Below are 21,934 nucleotides of genomic sequence, written 5' to 3' on the forward strand. Positions count from 1 at the left end.
AGCTAATAATGAGTGGGAAGCAATGTTGAATATTAAGCTCTTGTTGTAGCACCTTGAGTCTAATTTGCTCTACGTCATGCTTTGCAGGAGTAGATGATGGAGCTGATATACCCCGGGACCTAGTGGTCGGTATTTATGAAAGGATCCAGCAGAGAGAGCTCAAATCCAATGAGGACCACGTGACCTATGTTACCAAAGTGGAAAAATCCATTGTTGGGATGAAAACGGTGAGTCCTGATACATTGTGGACATCTGCCATATTTGTTGCCTTCCTGCCAAATTTTAACATAAGAAGGGCTTGACTGAGTGGTCTAGCTAGCCCAGCATCCTGTTTCCCCAAGGGGGCCAACCGGGAGGCCCACTGTAGGGACAGAGAGGCCAAAGCTTCCCCCTCCTCCCCGGTGCAGACCAGTAACAACTGACATATTGTCTCCAACATGGTGGCCCCATAGTGCCATCATGGCTAATAGTCATAGATGGACTTATCCCTCATGATTTTCTCGAATCCTCTTTTAAGCCAGTGGCCATCATTAGATAGCATAGCAAAGAGTTCCTCAAGTTAGTTGTGTCTTATGTGAATTATTTTATTTTTTTCTGTCCCGATTTACATAGCTTAATGTTTATCTTGCTTTGTAATAAGCATTTCTCCTATTCTCCATTTGTTTCTCAGCTGTCATGAGGATTCGAAACTTGTTCCCCCCCAGTCAAATGAAAGCCTTTCTCAGATTCCCTATCAGAAGCCAGACTACATTATTGCAACCATGCAGATTCCTAGCCTGTCCTCTGACTTATGTTAGGGTGAGATAAGCAGGGAAAACCCTGAAGTGGACTGATCTCGGCCTGCCTAATTGTGAGGAAGTGGTTCAGTACATTACTAAATCACAGCCAAGCAGCAAACCTGCTGATGAGATTGAAGATGGTTTGAACAAATCTCATTTTATGAGATTGTACATGGTTATGTCTAGGAGCTAAAGTTGCTAGGTGCAACCTAAACATAAGAACATTCTTATGTTCTTATGCTGGATCAGACCAAGGTCCATCAAGTCCAGCAGTCTGTTCACACAGTGGCCAACCAGGTGCCTCTAGGAAAGTCCACAAACAAGACGACTGCAGCAGCATTGTCCCGCCTGTGTTCCAAAGCACCTAATATAATAGGCATGCTCCTCTGATACTGGAGAGAATAGGTATGCCTCATGACTAGTATCCATTTTAACTAGTAGCCATGAATACCCCTCTCCTCCATAAACGGCCTTCCAAGTTGGCAGCCATCACCACATCCTGAGACAGGGAGTTCCACAATTTAACTATGTGTTGTGTGAAGAAATACTTCCTTTTATCAGTTTTGAATCTCTCACCCTTCAGCTTCAGCAGATGACCCGGCGTTCTGGTATTATGAGAGAGGGAGAAAAGCTTCTCTCTGTCCACTCCATACCATGCATAATTTTATAGACCTCTATCTATATGCCTGGAATCTCCAGGAGACTCTGGGGAGCGGGATGTGGGAAAAAAGACATTGTTGTTGCATTGATATCACATCTGGCTAAAACCTGGAAGCGATGCCACCGATGCTCGGCGAAATCCTAGAGTTTCAGTGATATCACTTCCAGGTTTTAGCCAGAAGTGACACTGATGCATTGACAATGTCTCCCCCATACCCACCTGCTGCTCATTTGGACTGTGGAAGGGGCTGGGAAATAGTGGTGGGAGATCACCCACCATAGAGGGTAAGTTGGCAACCATACTCAGAGCCCAGACAACATGCCCCAACCAAATACTCCAAGCAATTTCACCACCATGAAACCCCACCAGTGGGGAATGGGATCTGCTATAGAATCTGTTGCTGGGACGTTCAACAGATGACAGCCAATGGCACGGTTGCTACGAGGATAGGGATGCTGGCACTCAGCAAAGAGACCCTAGATGCCCTGTGACAGGTCAAGAGCCCTCTGGGAAACACACGTGGCCTGCCGAGCTTTGTATGAAGTAGGCTTGCACTATTTGAGACCCACCAAGTTGAGTGGAGCCCACTAACTATGGCCCAAGAGGGGCTGAATAAGCTCCAGGCTTTGCTGCCAGTGTGGGAGTGCAAGCACAAAGGGTATGTACAGGGCAAATCTATAGGGTTGCCAGGTTCCCCCGGTCTCTGGCAGGGGATGGGGGGGTAGGGTTGCCAGATCCATGTTGGGAAACTCCTGAAGATCTGGGGATGAAGCCTGCGGAGGACAGGAACCTCAGTAGAGTACAATCCCATAGAGTCCACCCTCCAAAGCATCCATTTTCTCCAGGGGACCTGATCTCTGTAGTCTGGAGATGAGCTGTATTTCTGGGGGATCCCTACTGCCTTTCCTCATATACAAAGGCTGGCGTCTCTATCAATCTATGTGTTACAAGGTCCTTGTCTTTGACAAGGAGTTTGTTTTGGAGATATGATGGGAGGTTTTTGCCTCCCAGATACATGCTGGCTCTTTCTGCTTGTGACCGGGCGAATTGGATGAAGCAGCTTCAGCTTCCCCCCCCCCCCCAATGCCATTTGTACATTTTCCAACAGCCTGATACAGCTGCTGTTGACTCCATTACAAATTCCTGTTACTTAAGCGGCAACACTGGGGTCGGGGGGGGGGTTGGGGGGAAGAAGGTGGAAGCTGCTTCCATCCTCACACCACAGCTGTGAGCCAAAAATGGCCAGCGTTCTTCTGAGAGCCACAAAACTCCCATCACACGTCTGATGCAAAGTCTTTGTGTTGACAAACCAACAAACACGAGAACTTTGTAAAATGCAGATGGGTCCTGTTATGCATGCAGATCATGGCTGCTGTGCATGACTGGGAGGACAGGGCAGGGCATGGTGGATGCCCGATCTGAGAGCCAGCATGGTGAAGTGGTTAAGAGTGGTGGTTTGAAGTGGTGGACTCTAATCTGAAGAACCGGGTTTGATTCCCCACTCCTACACACGAGCAGCGGACGCTAATCTGGTGAACTGGGTTAGTTTCCCCACTCCTACACATGAAGCCAGTTGGGAGACCTTGGGCTAGTCACACTCTCTCAGCCCCACCTACCTCACAAGGTGTCTTTTGTGGGGAGAGGAAGGGAAGGTGATTGTAAGCCAGTTTGATTCTTCCTTAAGTGGTAGAGAAAGTTGGCATACCAACTCTTCTTCTTCTTCTTAAAAGATCAGGTTGTGGGGCTGAGGAGGAGCAGCCCTCCTACTAGGCAATTTCAGACTCCCCCACCCCCACTGCAGAAGGAGGAGATTATGCAGGGGTGATGCTCAACCTCCTTCCTACCATATTTATCCGGGAGGGTGGTCAACGGCCTGTGCAGAGAGGTGATCCCTTGTGAGCCGGGTCCAAGTTCCGACAGTCCATAAGTATGCAGTGACTTGGGCACAGTGGATAAGGATGGGGACCTTTCCCACTCAGTCTCTGCCTTCTAGGTCCTGTCGGTGCCACACCGCCGGTTGGTTTGTTGCAGCCGCCTTTATGAAGTGACGGACGTGAACAAAGTGCAGAAGCAAGCGGCGCACCAGAGGGAGGTTTTCCTCTTTAATGACTTGCTAGTGGTGAGTGGTTTTTGGTTTTCAGAATCACAGGGTGTGGAAGCCATTCAGGAAAACCAGAAGGTATCGCTCCCCTAGGATTTTACCATATCACATTGCAGGTGGCATTGCATATTTGGTCTCCTCTTCTTAGAAAACTCCCTCCATATAGAAAGCTAGCACTTCCGATTAGGCCAGGCTACATCTCCCCGAAGTGATGGCATTTCATGAGCATGACATTTTTGGGTCAGGGAAGCATTCAAGTATGAAATCCTTCCTCCCATATTCTGGGCTGCAATAATCCTAGAAGGACTGGTCTAGTCCAGTGTCCAAGTCATGAATCAGAGGTCCATTACACATAGGTACTTTCACTCATGTTCGCCCCTGGACTGTCTCGGTTGTTCCTTGGTGTTATCCATGAGTTTTCCGTCCATTAGAGATGACCTCGCAACCAGCCCCCGCAAATCCTGGGTCTTCCCATTTCTGTTATAACCTGATTCTTCGATCTCCCCCAAGATCAGCCTGACCCAGTTTTTGAGAACAGTTCTGCTTCTTAAATACTACTATTCCCATAGACCCGATCAAAGTTGATCAGTGTCTAGCACTAGATCTGTAACTGTACCCTTTGGTACAAATAAAGTTGATTAAACTGTTCTTATATTACTTAAATTACTTATATTACTTTGGACATATTATAAGACAAGAGTCACTGGAAAAGACAATCATGCTAGGAAAAGTTGAAGGCAGCAGGAAAAGAGGAAGACCTAACAAGAGATGGATTGACTCTATAAAGGAAGCCACGGCCCTCAATTTGCAAGATATGAGCAAGGCTGTTAAGGATAGGACACTTTGGAGGACATTGATTCATAGGGTCGCCATGAGTCAGAAACGACTTGACAGCACTTCACACACACACACACCTTCGTATTTTGAATACCTACTTTCACCGCTGTTATCATTAAAAAATTAACATGACAGGCATGCATACGTATTTCTGATCATGTGGACCACTATTGAAAAAACTTTCTGCTCTAAGAGAACACTGTATCCATAAAGCAGTATGTCAAACACGGGATGCCAGTAGTCAGCAAGAAAGGAACATTTGTAAAATACATAAGACAGTCTTTGCACATCCCTAATTCAGTGCATTGCCCTGACCTGGATGGCCCAGGCTAGCCCGATCTTGGCAAATCTCAGAAATTAAGCAGGGTCAGCCCCGGTTAGTACTTGGATGGGAGACCACCAAGGAAGACCTGGGTGGCAACGGCAAACCACCTCTGTCTGTCGCTTGCCTTAAACACCCTACAGGGTGGCCATAAGTCGGCGGCGACTGGACAACACTTTCTCCACCACCAATTCAGTGCATTAGCCAAAGTGCGAGGAACTGCTGTGTGGAGGCCACAATGTAGAGACTGCAAAAGTCACTATAAGTTAAAATATACTGGGCCGCCTGAATCTATGGTGCCTTGTTTAGGAGCAGCTCAGTGAACTTTCTAAGAGCAAATGTCTATGAAATTGACAAGGCTGGTTTGACAAGGCTCCCTGCAGTATATATAAAAACCCTGCCTACAGCATAGTTCTATTGAAACTGTCTATGCTGGTTTTTAACTTACAGCATTTAAAACTATACGATTTCATTGTTCCTAAGGGATACCTTATATTCTCATTAAGATGTGCAAACCCCTTTGTAGTCGAATCTTAAAGATGGGGAACATGGCTTCTTTGAGATATGCTCAGTATTAGAAATATGTAGCTCTACAATCTTAGGCCCAACCTGGAAGAGCCAGGGAGGACTGAAATATAGAGGGCTGGATCTTTAAATCCATTCCACTAATAGTTGTGCTTTCCCCTGGTGACAGCAGAAGAATGTCAGAGAGAAGCATCGCTGTTCATAGGATAGATCTGGGGATCTAGCCCCAAATCTGCAGTAAAAGAGACACATTAATGCCAATGAGTTACTCTAATGCTGCATTAATGGGGTCCCCCCAATTGCCTTCTAGGGGTTTGTATTATGTTTGCCTCACTCCATTTGAATGGACTTCACGGATGCAAGTGAAATTCTCCTCCTTCCACTCTGTCCTTCAACAGATTCTCAAGCTTTGCCCCAAGAAGAAAAGCTCTTCCACCTACACATTTTGCAAATCGGTTGGCTTGTTAGGAATGCAGTTCCACCTCTTCGAGAATGAATGTAAGTTTGCCACCATCTTGGAAATTTGCTAGATGCCACTAGAGTATTTATGGTGTGGATTTATGGTGTGAGGTTTTCCATATCTGAAACCTTGGGGGCTATTGAGTCTGTTGCTTAATCAGAGAATGGTTTGGAAGTATAAGACATACCTTCATAGTTCTGTTGCTGAAGCAAAGCATGTATGGACCTGGAAGATTCTTGAATGAGAGACTATGGAGAGCTATTTTTAAGCCCTTGGAACTCCTTGAAGGGAAAATGATAAATAAATGGTATAAATAAATAGACTTGACTGATTGCATGCACCTAGGTTTGCCAACCTCCAGGTACTAGCTGGCGAACTCCTGCTATTATAACTGATCTCCAGCCGATAGAGATCAGTTTTCCTGGAGAAAATGGCCGCTTTGGCAATTGGACTCTATGGCATTGAAGTCCCTCCCCTCCCCAAACCCCACCTTCCTCAGGGTCCACCCCAAAACACCCCGACAGTGGCAAAGAGGGACCTGGCAACTGTACATGCTCCCCTGTGTCCCCATTGAAGTCTTTAAGACCAGCTCAGAGAACCCTCTTAACAATATTGACTATGCGCTGCAGTTTGAACTTTAAGGCCTTTTATGCATGGCTGTTTCACTCGCTTCACCCCTCCAACGACTTTGGGTCTTTGTGTTGATTATGTGTGCCGTTTCCGACCATCAATGATTGCCTCACTCTCCCCTTGCTTTCCCCTGCATTTTCCTTGCTTTAGGTCTCTGAAAATGAGGGCAAAATGCAGGGAAATGCAGGGGGAGAGCAAGGCGACATCTGGCGGTCAGAAATGGCATGCATAATCAACACAGAGATCCAAAGTCATCAGAGGGGTGATGGCAAGTGAAACAGCCATGCATAAAAAGACATACGGTTCTATTTATAGGAATATTTTGCATAAATTGGTTCTTGTAGGTTATCCGGGCTGTGTAACCGTGGTCTTGGAATTTTCTTTCCTGACGTTTCGCCAGCAACTGTGGCAGGCATCTTCAGAGTAGTAACACTGAAGGACAGTGTCTCTCAGTGTCAAGGGTGTAGGAAGAGTAATATATAGTCAGAAAGGGTTGGGTTTGAGCTGAGTATTGTCCTGCAAAAGTATTGTCCTGTAAGTATCAAGATAATGTGCTAATGAGGGTATGGTATGTTAATATGGAACCATTGTATCCTGAAGTGATCTGTTAATGTGTGTAATCCAAAGCTAATCTGTATGGCTATTGTTGAATGTTGTCTTTGTCTGGAGGTTTTTCAGGGCAGGAAGCCAAGCCGGTTACACAGCCCGGATAACCTACAAGAACCAATGAACTCTGACCGTGAAAGCCTTCGACAATATTTTGCATAAAGTTTAGCCGCAAAGTTTATTACTCGTTGATCTATAATTAGTGGGATTGCATCAATCTCCCCTTAATTTGAAATGCGTGTTTCCTGTCCTTGCCCCTCTTTTTCTTAGATTACCCGCATGGCATCACTTTGGTGACTCCAGTTTCAGGCTCTGATAAGAAACAGGTACTCCATTTCTGTGCTCTGGGTGCAGAGGAAATGCAGAAATTTGTGGAAGACCTGAAGGAGTCAATAGCAGAGGTGATGGAGCTAGAACAGATCCGCATTGAATGTAAGGCTCCCGGCGCGGCCCAGACTCCATGCAGTCATTCTGTCTGTATGTACATATGTCTGCGTCTTGGATATTTTTCTGTCTGTTGTGGCAGGGGTGCCATTTGTGTTTTCAAAGAGGGGCAAAGGAAAGACAAGATTCTCAGTGGCCATTTTTGCATGGTAATTAGCAGCACGTTCCAGGCTGAATTGCCCCACATATTTTTTTGAATTTTTCATGCTGAACCGTCATTCCGGAAGTAACTGCAAAGCTGGCGCATACCTGCTTCGCATTACAAAAGTGCCCATTTAACGCTACCTTTGGTGTTCGCCACAAACAATCCCCCTCAAGGAACAATGCAAAACAACAGGGGCGCGTTAGCAATGCATATGCTAATGGCTTTTCAAGCAGGAACAAAGGAGCAGGAGAGTGGGGGAAGTGAAATTTCTCCTTTTGCGGTGGGAAAAGGCATTTTTAAAGTCGCATTTTAAAAAAGAGCTTTGAGCGAGCATCAAAATTGACCATGCAAAAATGGCCAATAAGAATTAAAGACTCCATTTAGGGATATATTCAGTATTAAATTGCAACCCTCCCCCAAACTGCAATTTAAGAGCTTTTGTTGTGGCTATTAAAAAATTAATTACTATAATATTTTAATCACTATAATTTTACTTAAAATAATTTAATAATCATAGAGCTATCGACACAGGATAACCTGGCACCTGTCAAATGACTGTAAATTAAAGATCGATTGATTGGTTTAACCTGGCACTCTTTTTTTAAAAAAAGTAAAAGCTTTTATATATTTGGCATGAAATAGACCTGTTTTATTGGCTATGGCATTAAACCCTCAATATGTAGAACAAAAAACAACAACATACCCCTAAGGAATAGCCACACATGGCCTGAACTTCCACCCCAAAATGGCGCCCTTGATTGTGATGTGGGCAGTGGGTGTATATGTTCTTAATGCATTTGGCTGGAAGTGATATTTGAAAAAATATATATAACCAACATTATGCTGTGCACATGTGATACATGCAGTGTGATTCAGGAGCTGTGTGTATCTGAGGAAAGGCAGTTTTATCTCTGAAATATTGTGTTCTCCCTGCTGGCCAATTGGCCAGCTACACAATTGTTTAACTTTGAGTGCACAAAATCCTTTGGGATTCACCCATGCACTAGATCTGATATTTGTTTCCCACTAGGTCTTCCAAAGGACTTCCCCATAGCCACAGTCACCTCCTTTCCTAGATTTTAGACAACTAGCTGAACCACACCACACATACAACTTAAGTTATTCTCCATGTGGATAGTCAGCAACCATAAGAACTGGAGCATATTCATCACACACACACACCCCGTTTAAATCGGCATACTCAGTGGATTTCAGCGTGCTTCACAAATCCACTATGTAGAAACCCTTGCCTTGTCCGGGGGTGGCCTGGTTCTGTGGCTTTTGTCATCCATACAGAGGCCTGTCAGTTTACTGCTAGATAGTTCAGTATATAGTAATGTGTATATATATGTTTGTGTGTGTGTATGTCCTTACATGTGCATTGTATGGGAGCATGGGATGTGCACTGTCTAACATGTTTCTCTATCTGTAATCTGGTTGCTACTTTCTCTTTTGCCTTACCTTTCATGTCCCACTTTCTTTCTCTCCTATTGCAATATTTTGCTTGATTTTTCTCTCTCCATTCATTCGATGTTTTCGCACTTGGTTCCAGGGGAGTTGGAGAAACAGCACGGGGCAAGGAACCTTTCCTTAAGGAGCAATGGAGCTCAGATGGAAACACAATCCAAGCAAGGATCTCCAACAGGTTAGAAGCTGCTCTGTGGGGATGCCAGACTCCAGGTGGGATCAGGAGATCCCCCAGAATTACAGCTAATCTCCCGACTACAGATATCAGTACCTCTGGAGAAAATGGCTGCTTTGGAGAGTGGACTCTATGGAGGTCCCTGTTCTCCCCAGGCTCCATCCGCAAATCTTCAGGAGTTTCCTGACCCAAATCTGGCAGCCTTATTTCTCTGGGTCTTCATTTCCTACTGAGAAGATTTATTTATTTACTTCATTTATCCCTAGTGGGAACCCAAAGGAGTTTACATCTTTTTCCTCTCTTCAGTTTATCCTCACAACAACCCTGTGAGGCTGTGATTGTGTACCTGGTCCAAGAACAACAGCAGTCTTCCATAGCAGAGTGAGGATTCAAATCTTCACATCCTAGTCTGATATTCTAATTAGGGTTGCCAACCCCCAGGTAATAACTGGAGATCTCCTGCTATTACAGCTGATCTCCAGCCGATAGAGATCAGTTCACCTGGAGAAAATGGCCGCTTTGGCAACTGGATTCTATGGCATTGAAGTCCCTCCCCTCCCCAAACCATGCCCTCCTTAGGCGCCGCCCCAAAAATTTCCAGGTGTTTCCCAGCCCGGAACTGGCAACCCTAGTCATGCTGGATTAGTTAATTGTCTTGGATTTGGTGCATAGGAAAAATGGGTGGAAACAGGAAGGGCTAGGTGTGTTCAGTCTCTTTGAGGGATACTCCTATAGATGCAGTTGTTGATTTGTGCCAAAATAGTTTTCCTTCCTTCCTTCCTTCCTTCCTTCCTTCCTTCCTTCCTTCCTTCCTTCCTTCCTTCCTTCCTTCCTTCCTTCCTTCCTTCCTTTCTTTCTTCCTTTCTTTCTTTCTTTCTTTCTTTCTTTCTTTCTTTCTTTCTTTCTTTCTTTCTTTCTTTCTTTCTTTCTTTCTTTCTTTCTTTCTTTCTTTCTTTCTTTCTTTCTTTCTTTCTTTCTTTCTTTCTTTGCAAAGGAATATATCCAACATGGTTATGTGTTCTTAGACCTCTTGCTATACCCTTTCTCAAACTTAGCACTTTTTCCAGGTCTGAAATTTGACCTGGAAGGCCTCTGGCTCATCCTTTGGCTACCTGGTGGTTTGGAATCCAAAAGTTGAAAATGTCGTGCTCATTTATTTGCAGGGCCACGGAGAGGGGGGCACTAGGGGGCTAAAATTTGGGGTGCCCAAGTCAGCGGGAGGGCCGCTGAAGCCAGGGGTCATGCTGCATTCACAGAATGTATAAAAAAATTTTTAATGCAGGTTCTGACTTCAGCCACTAGTGGCGCAGGGAGGGCAGAGCTCAGTAAAAAGCCCTCACAGGCTGCTGGCTGGGCCTTTTTAGCAAAGTTTATTGGGAGGCGGAGGGTCACCGTTTGCTGATCAGATCCTGCTGAACGCATCAGCCAAGCCAGCATTGTAGCAAGGCAAGACCAGCCAGGACAAGCTGCAGTCCTTGTCAGGAGGCAGTCTCCTGACAAGGGCTGCAGCCTGAAGAGGAGAAGACTGAGAGGGGATACGATAATCATCTTCAAGTACTTGAAGGGCTGTGTGACGGATAAGGGGTTAATCTGCAGCAAGAGCTGACAGACCAAGGGCGAAAACGCATGGTCGCTTTATCCTCCTTTACAGTGCCGGATTTACGTATAAGCTAAACAAGCTCTCTTGGGGGCCCCCAAATATTTTTAAAGGAAATAATAATTATTTCACCATTAATATACTTCTTCTTAATTGTATTTCAGTTCAACAATTACTTTGATAAAATACATATTTTGTTATGTGCAAATGGCTTTAGATACCTATTAGGTCCATAAATTACCGTATAGCATATCTTCAACACAAAAAACAGCGACCATTTGTTGTTGACAAAGGACAGCTGGACATATAAAGGGCCCCATTACCTTCAATAGCTTAGGGCCTCATCAAACCTAAATCTGCACTTATAAACATGCCAGGCTCAGCATATAAGAGTTGGCATCTATTATAAAGGCACACCAAGCACCTATAGATGTTAGCAGGCCTCAAACCTAAAGAGGCCACGTTTTACCCTCTAGTTAGAAGTTAATTAGAGAAGCTATAGACGATCTTAGTATGCTCTCATAAGCTGGTTTTCCACAGATGAGGACCAGCTAGGAACCTCCGTAGTTAGCTTTGGCAGAAATAAAGGTCCAAGATAAGAAGGCAGCAACTTAGGATCAAACAGAGCAGCACCCGACACTGTAGGGTCTTCTTGCTCATTAGTGAGCATGAGATCATCACTTTCTCTGTAACCGCCTTCAATTCTGTAATAGGTTACGCTAAGTTGGGGGTCCCGAGTATTGGCCATTTGGGTTCTTGCGTGTGTATTACGCCTCTGTAACCACCCATTATTGAAGTCTATATTCGTGCTTGCAATCCTTTGACGGGTGTGTGAATCGTCCTGCGCATTTGGGCAGTTTTCACACATACAATAATACAGGCATATCATTAGTCTCTGAGGTGGAGCTATTCCGGTAGCAGGGAGGTGTGGAGGATCACCGCCGCTGGTGTGGGGTAGTCAGGGAGAGAACTGGAAGAGGGATTTTGGATATTTCCCCAAACCTCTGTGGGTTCTCTGAGGAGGGAAAGGAACTCAGACTTCCTTCGCTCCTGTGAGCTAGGCTGGGGACAGAGCCTGAGAGTCTGAATCTGAGTAAGCGTGAAAAACTAAGAACTGAAGGAACTTGAATGAAGAAAACATCTAAGCTATTTCTCCGAAGTAATCTTATGTAGATAAACCTGACTTTGAGTTTTCCCTCCAATTTCTGCCTTTTCCTTGGAAACCAATCTCTGTGAGTTCTGTTCAATAAACTTCCCTGTTTTGTCTGTTTAAGTCTTGTCATATTGTCGACAAACCTGACTTTGAGTTTTCCCTCCAAATTTCTGCCTTTTCTTATCTGAATCAATCTCTGTGAGTTCTGCTTAATAAACTTTCCTGTTTTGTTTGGTTAAGTCAAAAAGCCTCTTTTCATATTTCTCACTGAGGTAAATAAGAGTGTGGGACTGGAGGAGAAGGAAAATAATTCTCCTCACAAATGTACTCAGGCCAACGCTTTTCCCTCAGCATATATGGCCGGGCTGAGTGAGTGGGATATTGAAGCGGTTGAAAGGGCGGGCGGTGTGTCATAGGCTGTCATATAGAGGAAGGTGCCGAGTTGTTTTCTGTTGCCCCAGAAGGTCGGACCAGAACCAACAGGTTGAAAATTAAATCAAAAGAGTTTCCGTCTAGACATGAGGAAGAATTTTCCTACAGTTAGAGCGGTTCCTCAGTGGAACAGGCTTCCTCAGGAGGTGGTAAGCTCTCCTTCCCTGGAGGTTTTTAAGCAGAGGCTAGGTGGCCATCTGTCAGCAATGCTGATTCTGTGACCATAGGCAGATGATGAGAGGGAGGGCATCTTGGCCATCTTCTGGGCATGGAGTAGGGGTCACTGGGGGTGTGGGGGGGGAGGTAGTTGTGAATTTCCTGCATTGTGCAGGGGGTTGGACTAGATGACCCTGGTGGTCCCTTCCAACTCTATGATTCCTAATAAGGTCATTAGCTCCCCTGCTCCTGCACTGCCACATCTTGCAAAGGGGCAGTCCTGTTAGTGTGTGGTAGCAAAATTTTAAAAAAGACTTTTAGTTGGCTGTTCCTACATTTCTCTAGCTCTTTTTCACACTTTTCTCCTCCTTTGCTTGGCTCTTTTTTTTTCTTGATCTGCTATCCCCGCTTCTAATTTCTCTCCCCCTCTAAGCAGCTTACATGGTTCTCCTCTCTTCGGTTTTATCATCACAATAACCTTGTGATGTAGGTTAGGCTGAAAGTGTGTGATGGGCCCAAGGTCACCCAGCAAGCTACCAGAGTGGGGATTCGAACCTGTGTTTCCCAGATCCTTGTCTGACTCTTTAACCACCACACAAGTTTAGCTTCCATTGCATATAGCACTAGGGTTGCCAGGTCCCTCTTTGCCACCGGTGGGAGATTTTTGGGGTGGAGCCTAAGGAGGGCAGGTTTGGGGGAGGGGAGGGACTTCAATGCCATAGTGTCCAATTGCCAAAGCAGCCATTTTTCTCCAGGTGATCTGATCTCTATCGGCTCGAGATCAGTTGTATTAGCAGGAGATCTCCTGCTACTACCTGGCAGTTGGCAATCCTATATAGCACAGGGTGGGGGTCTGGAGATAACCTGGGCCAAGATTAGGGTTGCCAACCACCAGGTACTAGCTGGAGATCTCCTGCTATTACAACTGATTGCCAGCCAATATAGATTAGTTCACCTGGAGAAAATGGCTGCTTTGACAATTGGACTTTATGGCATTGAAGTCCTTCCCCTCCCCAAACCCTGCCCTCCTCAGGCTCCGCCCCAAAAATACCCACCGGTTGCAAAGAGGGACCTGGCAACCCCAGCCAAGATATTCCAATTCTTTTCAGTTTGGGCCTTGAAACTCCCATGATCACCCTGAACCTGGTGGCCAATTTTGAGATTCCTAGGTTTATTTTCTGATGAGTTATGCCTGCCACAAATGGACACAGATGGACATGCAGATCCTTTTAATTTTATAGATTTGTGGTAAAACCATTGAGTTTCTGGCTTGGAGCATCAGTAGGTAAACAGAGCTGTCATAGGAAGCCCCATGCTCCACTAAATAAATTTATGAAATTGATAGGGGAGTATATATTATAATTTCTTGTTAATTATTTTACTACAAAACCTATTTGTGCTAGGCACCATTTTAGAAGAGGTGTTCATTTTGGGACAGCCTCTTCTAAGAGGGTGTCAGGTCATGTGTGTAGCATCTAAAAGCAAGAAAAAGTGTGTTTTTTCTCTCCAGTGGTATTGTTTTATTCATATGCAGATTTCATCAGTTAATTATTGTTACTCATGCAGATATTTGTCTATTTTTTTAAAGTTGGGTGAAGGCCCTATTTTGTAGAAACTCTTGCCATAAGGTGTTTATTTTTCCATCACTGAAGCAAGGGTCTGTTTTATTTTCACAGGCAAAAAAGATTTGGGGGAGAAGATCCCGGACAGCACAGTGGAGGTAAGTAGAATGCAGAGCAGCTGAGGTAAGTAATTCTCCCTCACTTCAGCTCTTCTTACATTCTCTGTTGTTTCTTTTCTCAGGTTTTAATCAATGCCTCCCCAGCCAGACTGACAATTTTACCAATTTCCAGAGATACAATAAAAAGTTACTGCTAGGACGGGTAATACAACTTTCAAATCCAGATTAAACTTCAAAGCTTTTTTTTTTCAAGCCGTTTCTATAAGTGTTAACACATCCTTCATGGAGCAAGCGCCCGGACTCTGGAGACTAACCTGCTCCATCCTCATCCCTCACCCAACACACTTTCAGGAGAAATCAGAGACACAACTGAGATGAACTCCCCTGAGAGGTCTCCACCCCTTGCAAAAACTCACTGCTGTGATTTTTCCCTCGTAGGCTCTTCCGCCTCAGACACTATCACCTCAGTTGGGACCTAGAACGTATTCATTGTGATTCTTCGTGGAAACTTAGGACAAACATTTGCCAGCTGGGGGAGGGGGGTTGAGGGAACTTTATTCCTGGGGAGTAAGGACTCTGTTCTAGGAGTCCTTCTGCACATCCCACCTCCTCAGGTAAACTCATCTGCGATAAATCTCCAGACTATTCCATGCGCCCTGGCTTGGTCCTTCCCCCAAGGCTCTCTCACCTAGCAAATACCTCCATCCATCTCTACATCCATCTCCCGGCAGGTGTTATTTCCCAAGGGGGCAGGTGCTGCAGCTCTCCATTAATATCCATTTCCTTAAAGAACCTCCATTTCTAGGCTGGCACCCGGCTCCATTACCTTTCAGATGCTCTTCTCAGTAGCTGCTGTTTGAGCCTCTGTTCTCTGAGGCCATTTTCCCCACAGCTTTTTGTTCCATAGCCTGTTAAGAAAATCCATAGCTGAAGGTGTGCTCATGAAGATGTGCTTCATGGGAGCTAATTCATTATCCTGCTACTCCTGCTAATGGGGAAGAGGGACAGACATTTCTATGGCCTCATACATACCTTTTGGCTGACAGGCATTTCTTCTCTGTGAAGGAATTCTCACTTCAGGGAGGTAGAATTCTAAGGAGGCAAATGAGGACCCTTCACAATTCTCTGTTCATTAGGGGAATTCCCAAATCAAGCAGACATCAATCATATCTGTCATTTGAAGTACACAGAAGAGGTCTTTTTCTTCCCATTCTAATTCCCCCCCTTACTTCCCCAGTGTGCACTTCAGCACAAGTGCCCTTCTGGAACATTTCTAGGACTGTATCTATTGCCCCGTAGGGAGCTCCATTCCATTTTTGTTCCTGTGTTCAATCTGAGATTGGGAAACCCAAAAAAACTTTATCTGCGGAGAGACATCTTCTTCCTCCCCTCTCCCTCCTCTTACTCCTCAGCAGAAGCAAGCATCTCCATTTTCTCTGAGATTACCTGATCTGCTGCCATTTCATCAAATTTCTTTTCCCCCTCCCATCATTGTACAAGCTGGATGGATACTTTTTCTTCCTCTTTTTGGCATATGTAAAATCATCTCCTTTCACTTGCAAATCATCAAGTGGATCAGAACAAGCTGCAAGTTTGCTGAACTATGTCAGATTTCTGCTTTTTTAGTTTTTTTTTCCTTTTGTAAATAGATTAGTGAATCATATGTGCACCTTCCTGCTCAAAAAGACAGGAGCTGGGAAGAGCTCAAGTCTTTCTCTGAGCGTTAGCAAATCTCATCTTTATTTTTTCTTTGCAAATGTGTGCAACCTCAATTATCCTTCCCTTTTTCTGCCCCATTGGCCTACAGATGATGCAGGACCTTCTTGGAGCTCCCATCATAGAGGAGAGCTCCTTTGGAAAAGGAATGACTGAGCATATAACAGAGTCCTTTTCTCCAGTTGTTTTCAATCACAAAGACTACTGGGGGAGGGGGGCAAGGATATATAACAGAAAGAAAAAAAGAGCAACCCAAATAATAAGACCATTCTTGTTGGCTTGAGAGGTGGTATCTCAAGCCATCAACTGCCTACATCACCTCCCGTTGAAATCTCTCTCATCTGCTCTGAGTTCTGCTATCAGATTGTATCTACTCAGTCTGGATAGTTGAGGTTGTGCTGTGTGTAGAAACAGCATCACCGCCTTTGCTATGATGGAGATCTTTATTTCTAGAAGGACGTTTTCTAGTTAACGATTGTGGGGTGGGGAAGAGATGGACTGTGGGAAGAGAGAGGTGTGTTGGTGGGGGCCATGGGGCAAGAATGCTTAGAGGAAAGAACACGGATGCTTAAGGGTGGGTTGCGGCTTATTGGGGGCAAGTGACGGATGGAGGAGGTGGGTTGAAGGGCAGCCAGCAGCAGTAGATGGGAAGAAGTCTTGTAACATTTAATGCTTCTTTGACTGTTTCTAAACTAGGTGTCAATTCACAACAGGCTTCAAACGTACCAGCACAACTCCGTCCCGGGGCTCGAGAGTGGAATGCAGCCCAGCACGCATCCTAATTTGCCACGAGAGAGGCTGGAGACAGCATTGGTGCCCTCTTACCCTGCCTCGGCAGGGACGCTTGTACAGTGCCAGCAGATTGTCAAAGTCATAGTCTTGGACAAGCCGTGCCTCGCTCGTATGGAGCCGGCCCTCAACCAGACTCTGACACGTTACGTCTCCTCCGATTCCTGCAGCTCCACCCCCTTGCGTGGTCTAGGCAGCGGGCTCCAAGGGACCCCCATGAAAATCATCCATCAGCCCCCACTTCCGCCGCCACCGCCACCCTACAACCACCCGCATCAAACCTGCCCCCCGAGCTCCTTGCTTGAGAGGCGCAGGTACTCCAACGGCTCACGCAGTCTAGTGTAGCAGCGCCACCAGCACTAGCCAAAAAAAAAACAGCACAGACTTACCCTGGGACCCTTTTCTGTCTTCAAAGAAAATCTAGTTTGTGATTTATTTTTTAGTAAAAAAAAAAAAAAAGTAAGAGAAGCGAAAACAAAGCAAAAAAAATTATTACAGTACGTACTATGAACATACCTAATTCCTCCTTGTTTCTCTTGAAATGATTCTGTTGGTGAGGAGTCCATCTGTAGAAACTGTCTGAGAGCTCAAGAGGATGTTTCCTGCCCAGCCATCCAGCCATATGCTTGCAACCAAACAACATGGCGGTGTTTTGCTGCCCTGTTGAGCTTTACCGTTCTTTGCTTTGTGTCTTCGGTTTCGTCCATTTTTGCCTCTCTCTCCCCCCCTCTTTCCCTCTCTCTCTCTCCCCTTCCATTTTCAGCTTCCCTGTGTTTCTCACTGTCACCACAGGTTTCTGACCAAAATAGACTTTACTTACCTTTCTGGGGGCATGGACTTTGGATAGTCCACCTTGTTGGGACTGAGGAGCTGCTGCCACCACCGCTGCTGCCACCACTGCTTGCTAAGTTGGAACTGAAATCTTGGGCCACTTGCCACGCTTCCTCCTCATTGCCTTTTGGGGGGGGAGGTACCCCTTGTTCTCATGCAGCTGTTTGAAGAGAAAGTCATGGAGAGAAAGCTGAAGGAAGAGAGAGAGAGAGAGCTCCTCTCTATCTCATGCTGCGGCTGAACACAAAGACGGCCTCACCTTGGACGTTACAACCTTCTCTGCAGTTACATTAATGTGTCATACTGAGAAATCGCTGCTGGGTACCAGCAGATTACATCACTTGTAAATACACACCTTTCTGGTTGAGTGTGTACGGACTGTACCTGCTAAAGTAAGCACCAGACGGTTCTGGTAAAGTCTGGGGGAGGGTAGTGATTGGATCTCAAAATCTTCCTGGCATGGCCGCTTGCCTACATTAATGACTTCAAAATGCTATCCCTTTCTCTTATTTTTATCTTAGTCATTTGATTTATATCCCACCATTCAGCCCATGTCAGGTCCACAACTGGCTCACAAAAGAAAGTAAAACATCAACTTTGTCCAGGATTTATTGTCGAAGGCTTTCACGGTCAGAGTTCATTGGTTCTTGTAGGTTATCCGGGCTGTGTAACCGTGGTCTTGGAATTTTCTTTCCTGACGTTTCGCCAGCAACTGTGGCAGGCATCTTCAGAGTAGTAACACTGAAGGACAGTGTTACTACTCTGAAGATGCCTGCCACAGTTGCTGGCGAAACGTCAGGAAAGAAAATTCCAAGACCACGGTTACACAGCCCGGATAACCTACAAGAACCAATTTGTCCAGGATTAATTGGGTAGAAAGGAGGAGGACCCTGACCTTGGTAGGCTCTTGCTGTTTCATCTTTCATTCCCTCAGCTAATTGTTGACAATGGTTAGTCATGTTAGTCTGTCTGTAGCAGTAGAAAAAAAAGCAAGAGTCCAGTAGCACCTTAAAAACATACAAAATTTCTGGCAGGGTATGAACTTTCATGAGCCACAGCTCATACAGCTCATACCCTGTGAGGCGCTTGGACTGGGGTCTGGGGTTCTGCCCTCCGTATCTGCTCGAGAGGAGCTTCTTCGGCCTCAGACCACTCAGCAGGCGAGACTGAGCTGTCTTCGCCTGCTGCGTCGGCCAGGGTGGTAACTTGCAGAGCTTGCTCCAGCCCTGCTGCACCCCCACCTCTGGCCTTCCCGTTCCTCCTCGGCCTCCGCTTCCTCTCTCCCTATATCCCTTTCCCCCACCCCTCTCCTGCCTTATATGGAGTCTGCCTACTTCCGGCTCCACCCCTCACCCGTCCCCACTCCCGAGCAGGCCAGGGAGCCCGGGGGCTGCTCCTCCGGGCTCTCCCCGTGCTGGGGACTCTCACCTGGCCTGGGTCTTGCTGCCGGGACCCGCTGCTGCGGCCCTGTCGGGGCGCGGCCCCCTCTCTGGGCCCTCGTCCGCCCTCCTCTCCAGGCCGGCGCGGCCAGCCAGCAGGGCCGCCAGCGCCGGCGCGCTTCGTCGCCTCCCCTCTGCCTGCCGCGGCCCCCGCCGCGGTCCCCGCCGCGGCGTCGGGCCGGGCTGAGGCGCGGGGCCCGTCCGCGGTCGCCTCGCGGGGCCCGCCTGTCGGGGCTTTGCCTCGCCCCCCTAACGCGTCCCTCGGGGGTGCGATCCGCCGGCCTGGTCTCGCGGCCCGTGGGGTCTTCCCGTCCCCTGCTCCAGCCGCCGTCGGACCAGAGGTGAGTGCGGAGGGGGGGGGTCTCCGAGGCGAGTCCTGGACCGGCCCTGAGCCCGTCCCAGGACATACCCCTTCAGCTAATATTTGTACTTCTTGTCACAGAAGTTTGTATCGTTGGTGCAACAAACCGTGTTCAATTTACAGGAGTCCCAAAACACTTTTACTGGGCTTTTATGTTCCAGGGAAGAGATGCAGAGGTGATAATTCCTACATCATTCCCATGGTCATCATGACACATGTGTACATATTTACAAAGAGACTTCAGGTTCTCTTTTCCATTCTTACATTCCTTCCTTTTTATATCTTGTTCTGGTTCTACTAACCAGTTTCTGTGACTGATTTATCTATCAAATTTTTATGCCGCCCTTTCTACAGGGCGCATGTTGGATTTCATCATTCTCCTTTCCCCATTTTATCATCAGAACAATACTATGAGGTTGGTTAGGTCGAGAGAGAATGATTCTCCCAAGGTCACCACGGGGATGTGAATCCAAGTATCCAAAGACATAGGCCAACTCTCTAACCCCTGGATTGTCTATTTAGAGAGCTGTGATACTGAATCAGTAATATGTTTACAGGGGCAGAGAAATGCACCTTATTTATTTAGTAAACCATTTACAATCCCACCTTTCCTCATGATTCAAGGTGGCTTATGATAATACTTACAAATGTTTTCAATTTAATTTTTTTAAAAAAAAATCAGTTTAAAACCAAAAATAAAATATCAACTCTAAGACCATGAAATGAAATATTGTTTAAGATGAACAGAAGAGAAGCAAAGTGCCCCGAGCAGTTGCTTTCATGAACATGTTAACATGTCGAATCCTGAAGTAAATTAAGGGGTTGGTGTATTAGAGTAGCCAGTCATGGAAGCACAAGCCTGTAACATCAGGCCGATCCCCCCCTCATTTCAGGCTTGCATCTCTTCATAAACAAATTCCCACCATGGGGAAAAAAAACAGTGAGGTGGGTAGGGAATTCTGGTAGGAGATGAAAGCTCCGCTCCGCTCCTTGCTGTTATCGGAGATGCTGACATGCGAAAAGATGGTGTTAAAGTGGGCTACGGTTGTATTTTTAGAAAACAAAAATCCCCCACACATGAGGGAGGAGCGGTATTAATTAGCTTAAGGGCTTTGCTCTTGCTCATTCTATCTCCCTACGAGGCTTAAGAAGATCAACTTTAGGATTTGGAAATAGGGCAGAACAAGTTTTATCTCGTTTATTTGTTTAGAAGGAAGAAAATATGTTGGTTCTTTGCTTGGGGAGCGGAAAGAAAAAGAAACCCTCAGGAATCAGCTGGTATTGAAGCAGCATCTGGGCATACTAGCAAGAGCTCTGCACCCACATAGATTCATCAAGTTAGACAGCACTAGGCTAGCCAGAGTGGGAATTGACCTCAGGTGGTTGCCAGCAGCAACTCTGGGCTTCCCTTTCGGCTTTTTCACTCCCCCTAGTTGGACTAGTCAGATGACCAAGGCCTGAGAAATACTGCAAGGCCTTCTATGCCAGCTTCTATGGGACAATTAAAGTTCAGAGTCTTTTTAAGTGCGCAGAACGGCATTGTTTCCCATTTTAAAAGGCTTCATTTGGAACTCATGAAGCTGTATTATACTGAATCAGGCCATTGGGTTATCAAGTATTGTCTACTCTGACTGGCACAGAGTGTTCTCCCTATTTGTTGCCCACCAGCCGACTGAGGGCCAGCAGGAGGAAATTAAAAATTCAGACGTGACATCATGTCGCTGCTATGACATCAATGGGCTGCTCTAGGATTGGAGCAAAACTTCATGGAATATTGGAAGTGATGTCATACCACTGGCACAGCACCATTTCCCCCATCCCTGTCCCCCCTCCCCCACAGGTTGCCAGCATTGGCTAATAACCCTACACTGGCAGCAGCTCTCCAGAGCCTCAAGCAGGGGTCGTTCACATCACCTACTACTGGATCCTTTTTTTATCCAGAGATGCCAGGGATCGAACCTGAGACCATCTACATGTAAAGCAGAGTTCTACCAGAGGTCCAAGACCTGGCTAAGACCCATATCTGGGATCCTGGACAGCTTGCTGCCCATTGAAGGAAACCGTGCTAGGCTAATAGGGTCAGTGGGTTGTCAGATTCATCACTACTTTCTATAGTGGCTATATTTGCAGACAGAGAAGGATGTTCTGTACCCACGGGCTGAGGAGCAAAATACAGGTTCCATGTTGAAAAAGATTGGGGATAAAAACAGGAAAGGGCTGAGTGAGGCTGCATTAGGATTGCCAACCTCCAGGTGGTGACAGGAGATCTCCTGCTATTACAACTGATCTCCAGCCAATAGAGATCAGTACATCTGGAGAAAATGGCCACTTTGGCAACTGGACTCTGTGGCATTGAAGTCCCACCCATCCCCAAACCCTGCCCTCCTCAGGCTCAGCCCCCAAAACTTCCCGCCAGTGGTGAAGAGGCAACCCTAGGCTGCATGTTTATGTCATATGCTTGCTGGCAGGTGTCATGTGAGGCTGCCAGAGAAGATTTCATTGTATGACCTGTCTGAGAGTCTTTTTTGGTGGTTCCTACTGTTCTAGAAGGAATGTGGAATGTGTGCATAGCCAGCATTGTGTAGCCGTTAAGGTGTCAGACTAGGACCTGGGAAACCCGGTTTCAA

General features: G+C 46.2%; 1 protein-coding gene across 7 annotated transcripts in view; it reads left to right on the top strand.

Moving 5' to 3' along the window:
* IQSEC3 (IQ motif and Sec7 domain ArfGEF 3) overlaps nucleotides 1–17,144 on the top strand; it is a 100,394-nt gene extending 83,250 nt beyond the window's left edge. For 2 of the 7 annotated variants that reach the window (XM_056846721.1, XM_056846719.1), the window contains 7 exons: nucleotides 88–227; nucleotides 3,434–3,559; nucleotides 5,624–5,723; nucleotides 7,192–7,398; nucleotides 9,063–9,155; nucleotides 14,167–14,210; nucleotides 16,584–17,144. In XM_056846721.1, the coding sequence (XP_056702699.1) occupies nucleotides 88–227; nucleotides 3,434–3,559; nucleotides 5,624–5,723; nucleotides 7,192–7,398; nucleotides 9,063–9,155; nucleotides 14,167–14,210; nucleotides 16,584–17,021 (1,148 nt within the window). In that variant the 3' untranslated portion in view covers nucleotides 17,022–17,144. Of the gene's footprint in view, nucleotides 1–87; nucleotides 228–3,433; nucleotides 3,560–5,623; nucleotides 5,724–7,191; nucleotides 7,399–9,062; nucleotides 9,156–14,166; nucleotides 14,211–14,293; nucleotides 14,374–16,583 lie in introns of all 7 variants that reach the window. The other 5 variants (XM_056846722.1, XM_056846725.1, XM_056846723.1 and 2 more) reach the window with 5 other exon arrangements.
* Nucleotides 17,145–21,934: the final 4,790 nt, after the last annotated feature.

The sequence above is a fragment of the Euleptes europaea genome, chromosome 3 (genome assembly GCF_029931775.1).
Source record: "Euleptes europaea isolate rEulEur1 chromosome 3, rEulEur1.hap1, whole genome shotgun sequence".
NCBI classification, from domain to species: Eukaryota; Metazoa; Chordata; class Lepidosauria; order Squamata; family Sphaerodactylidae; genus Euleptes; species Euleptes europaea.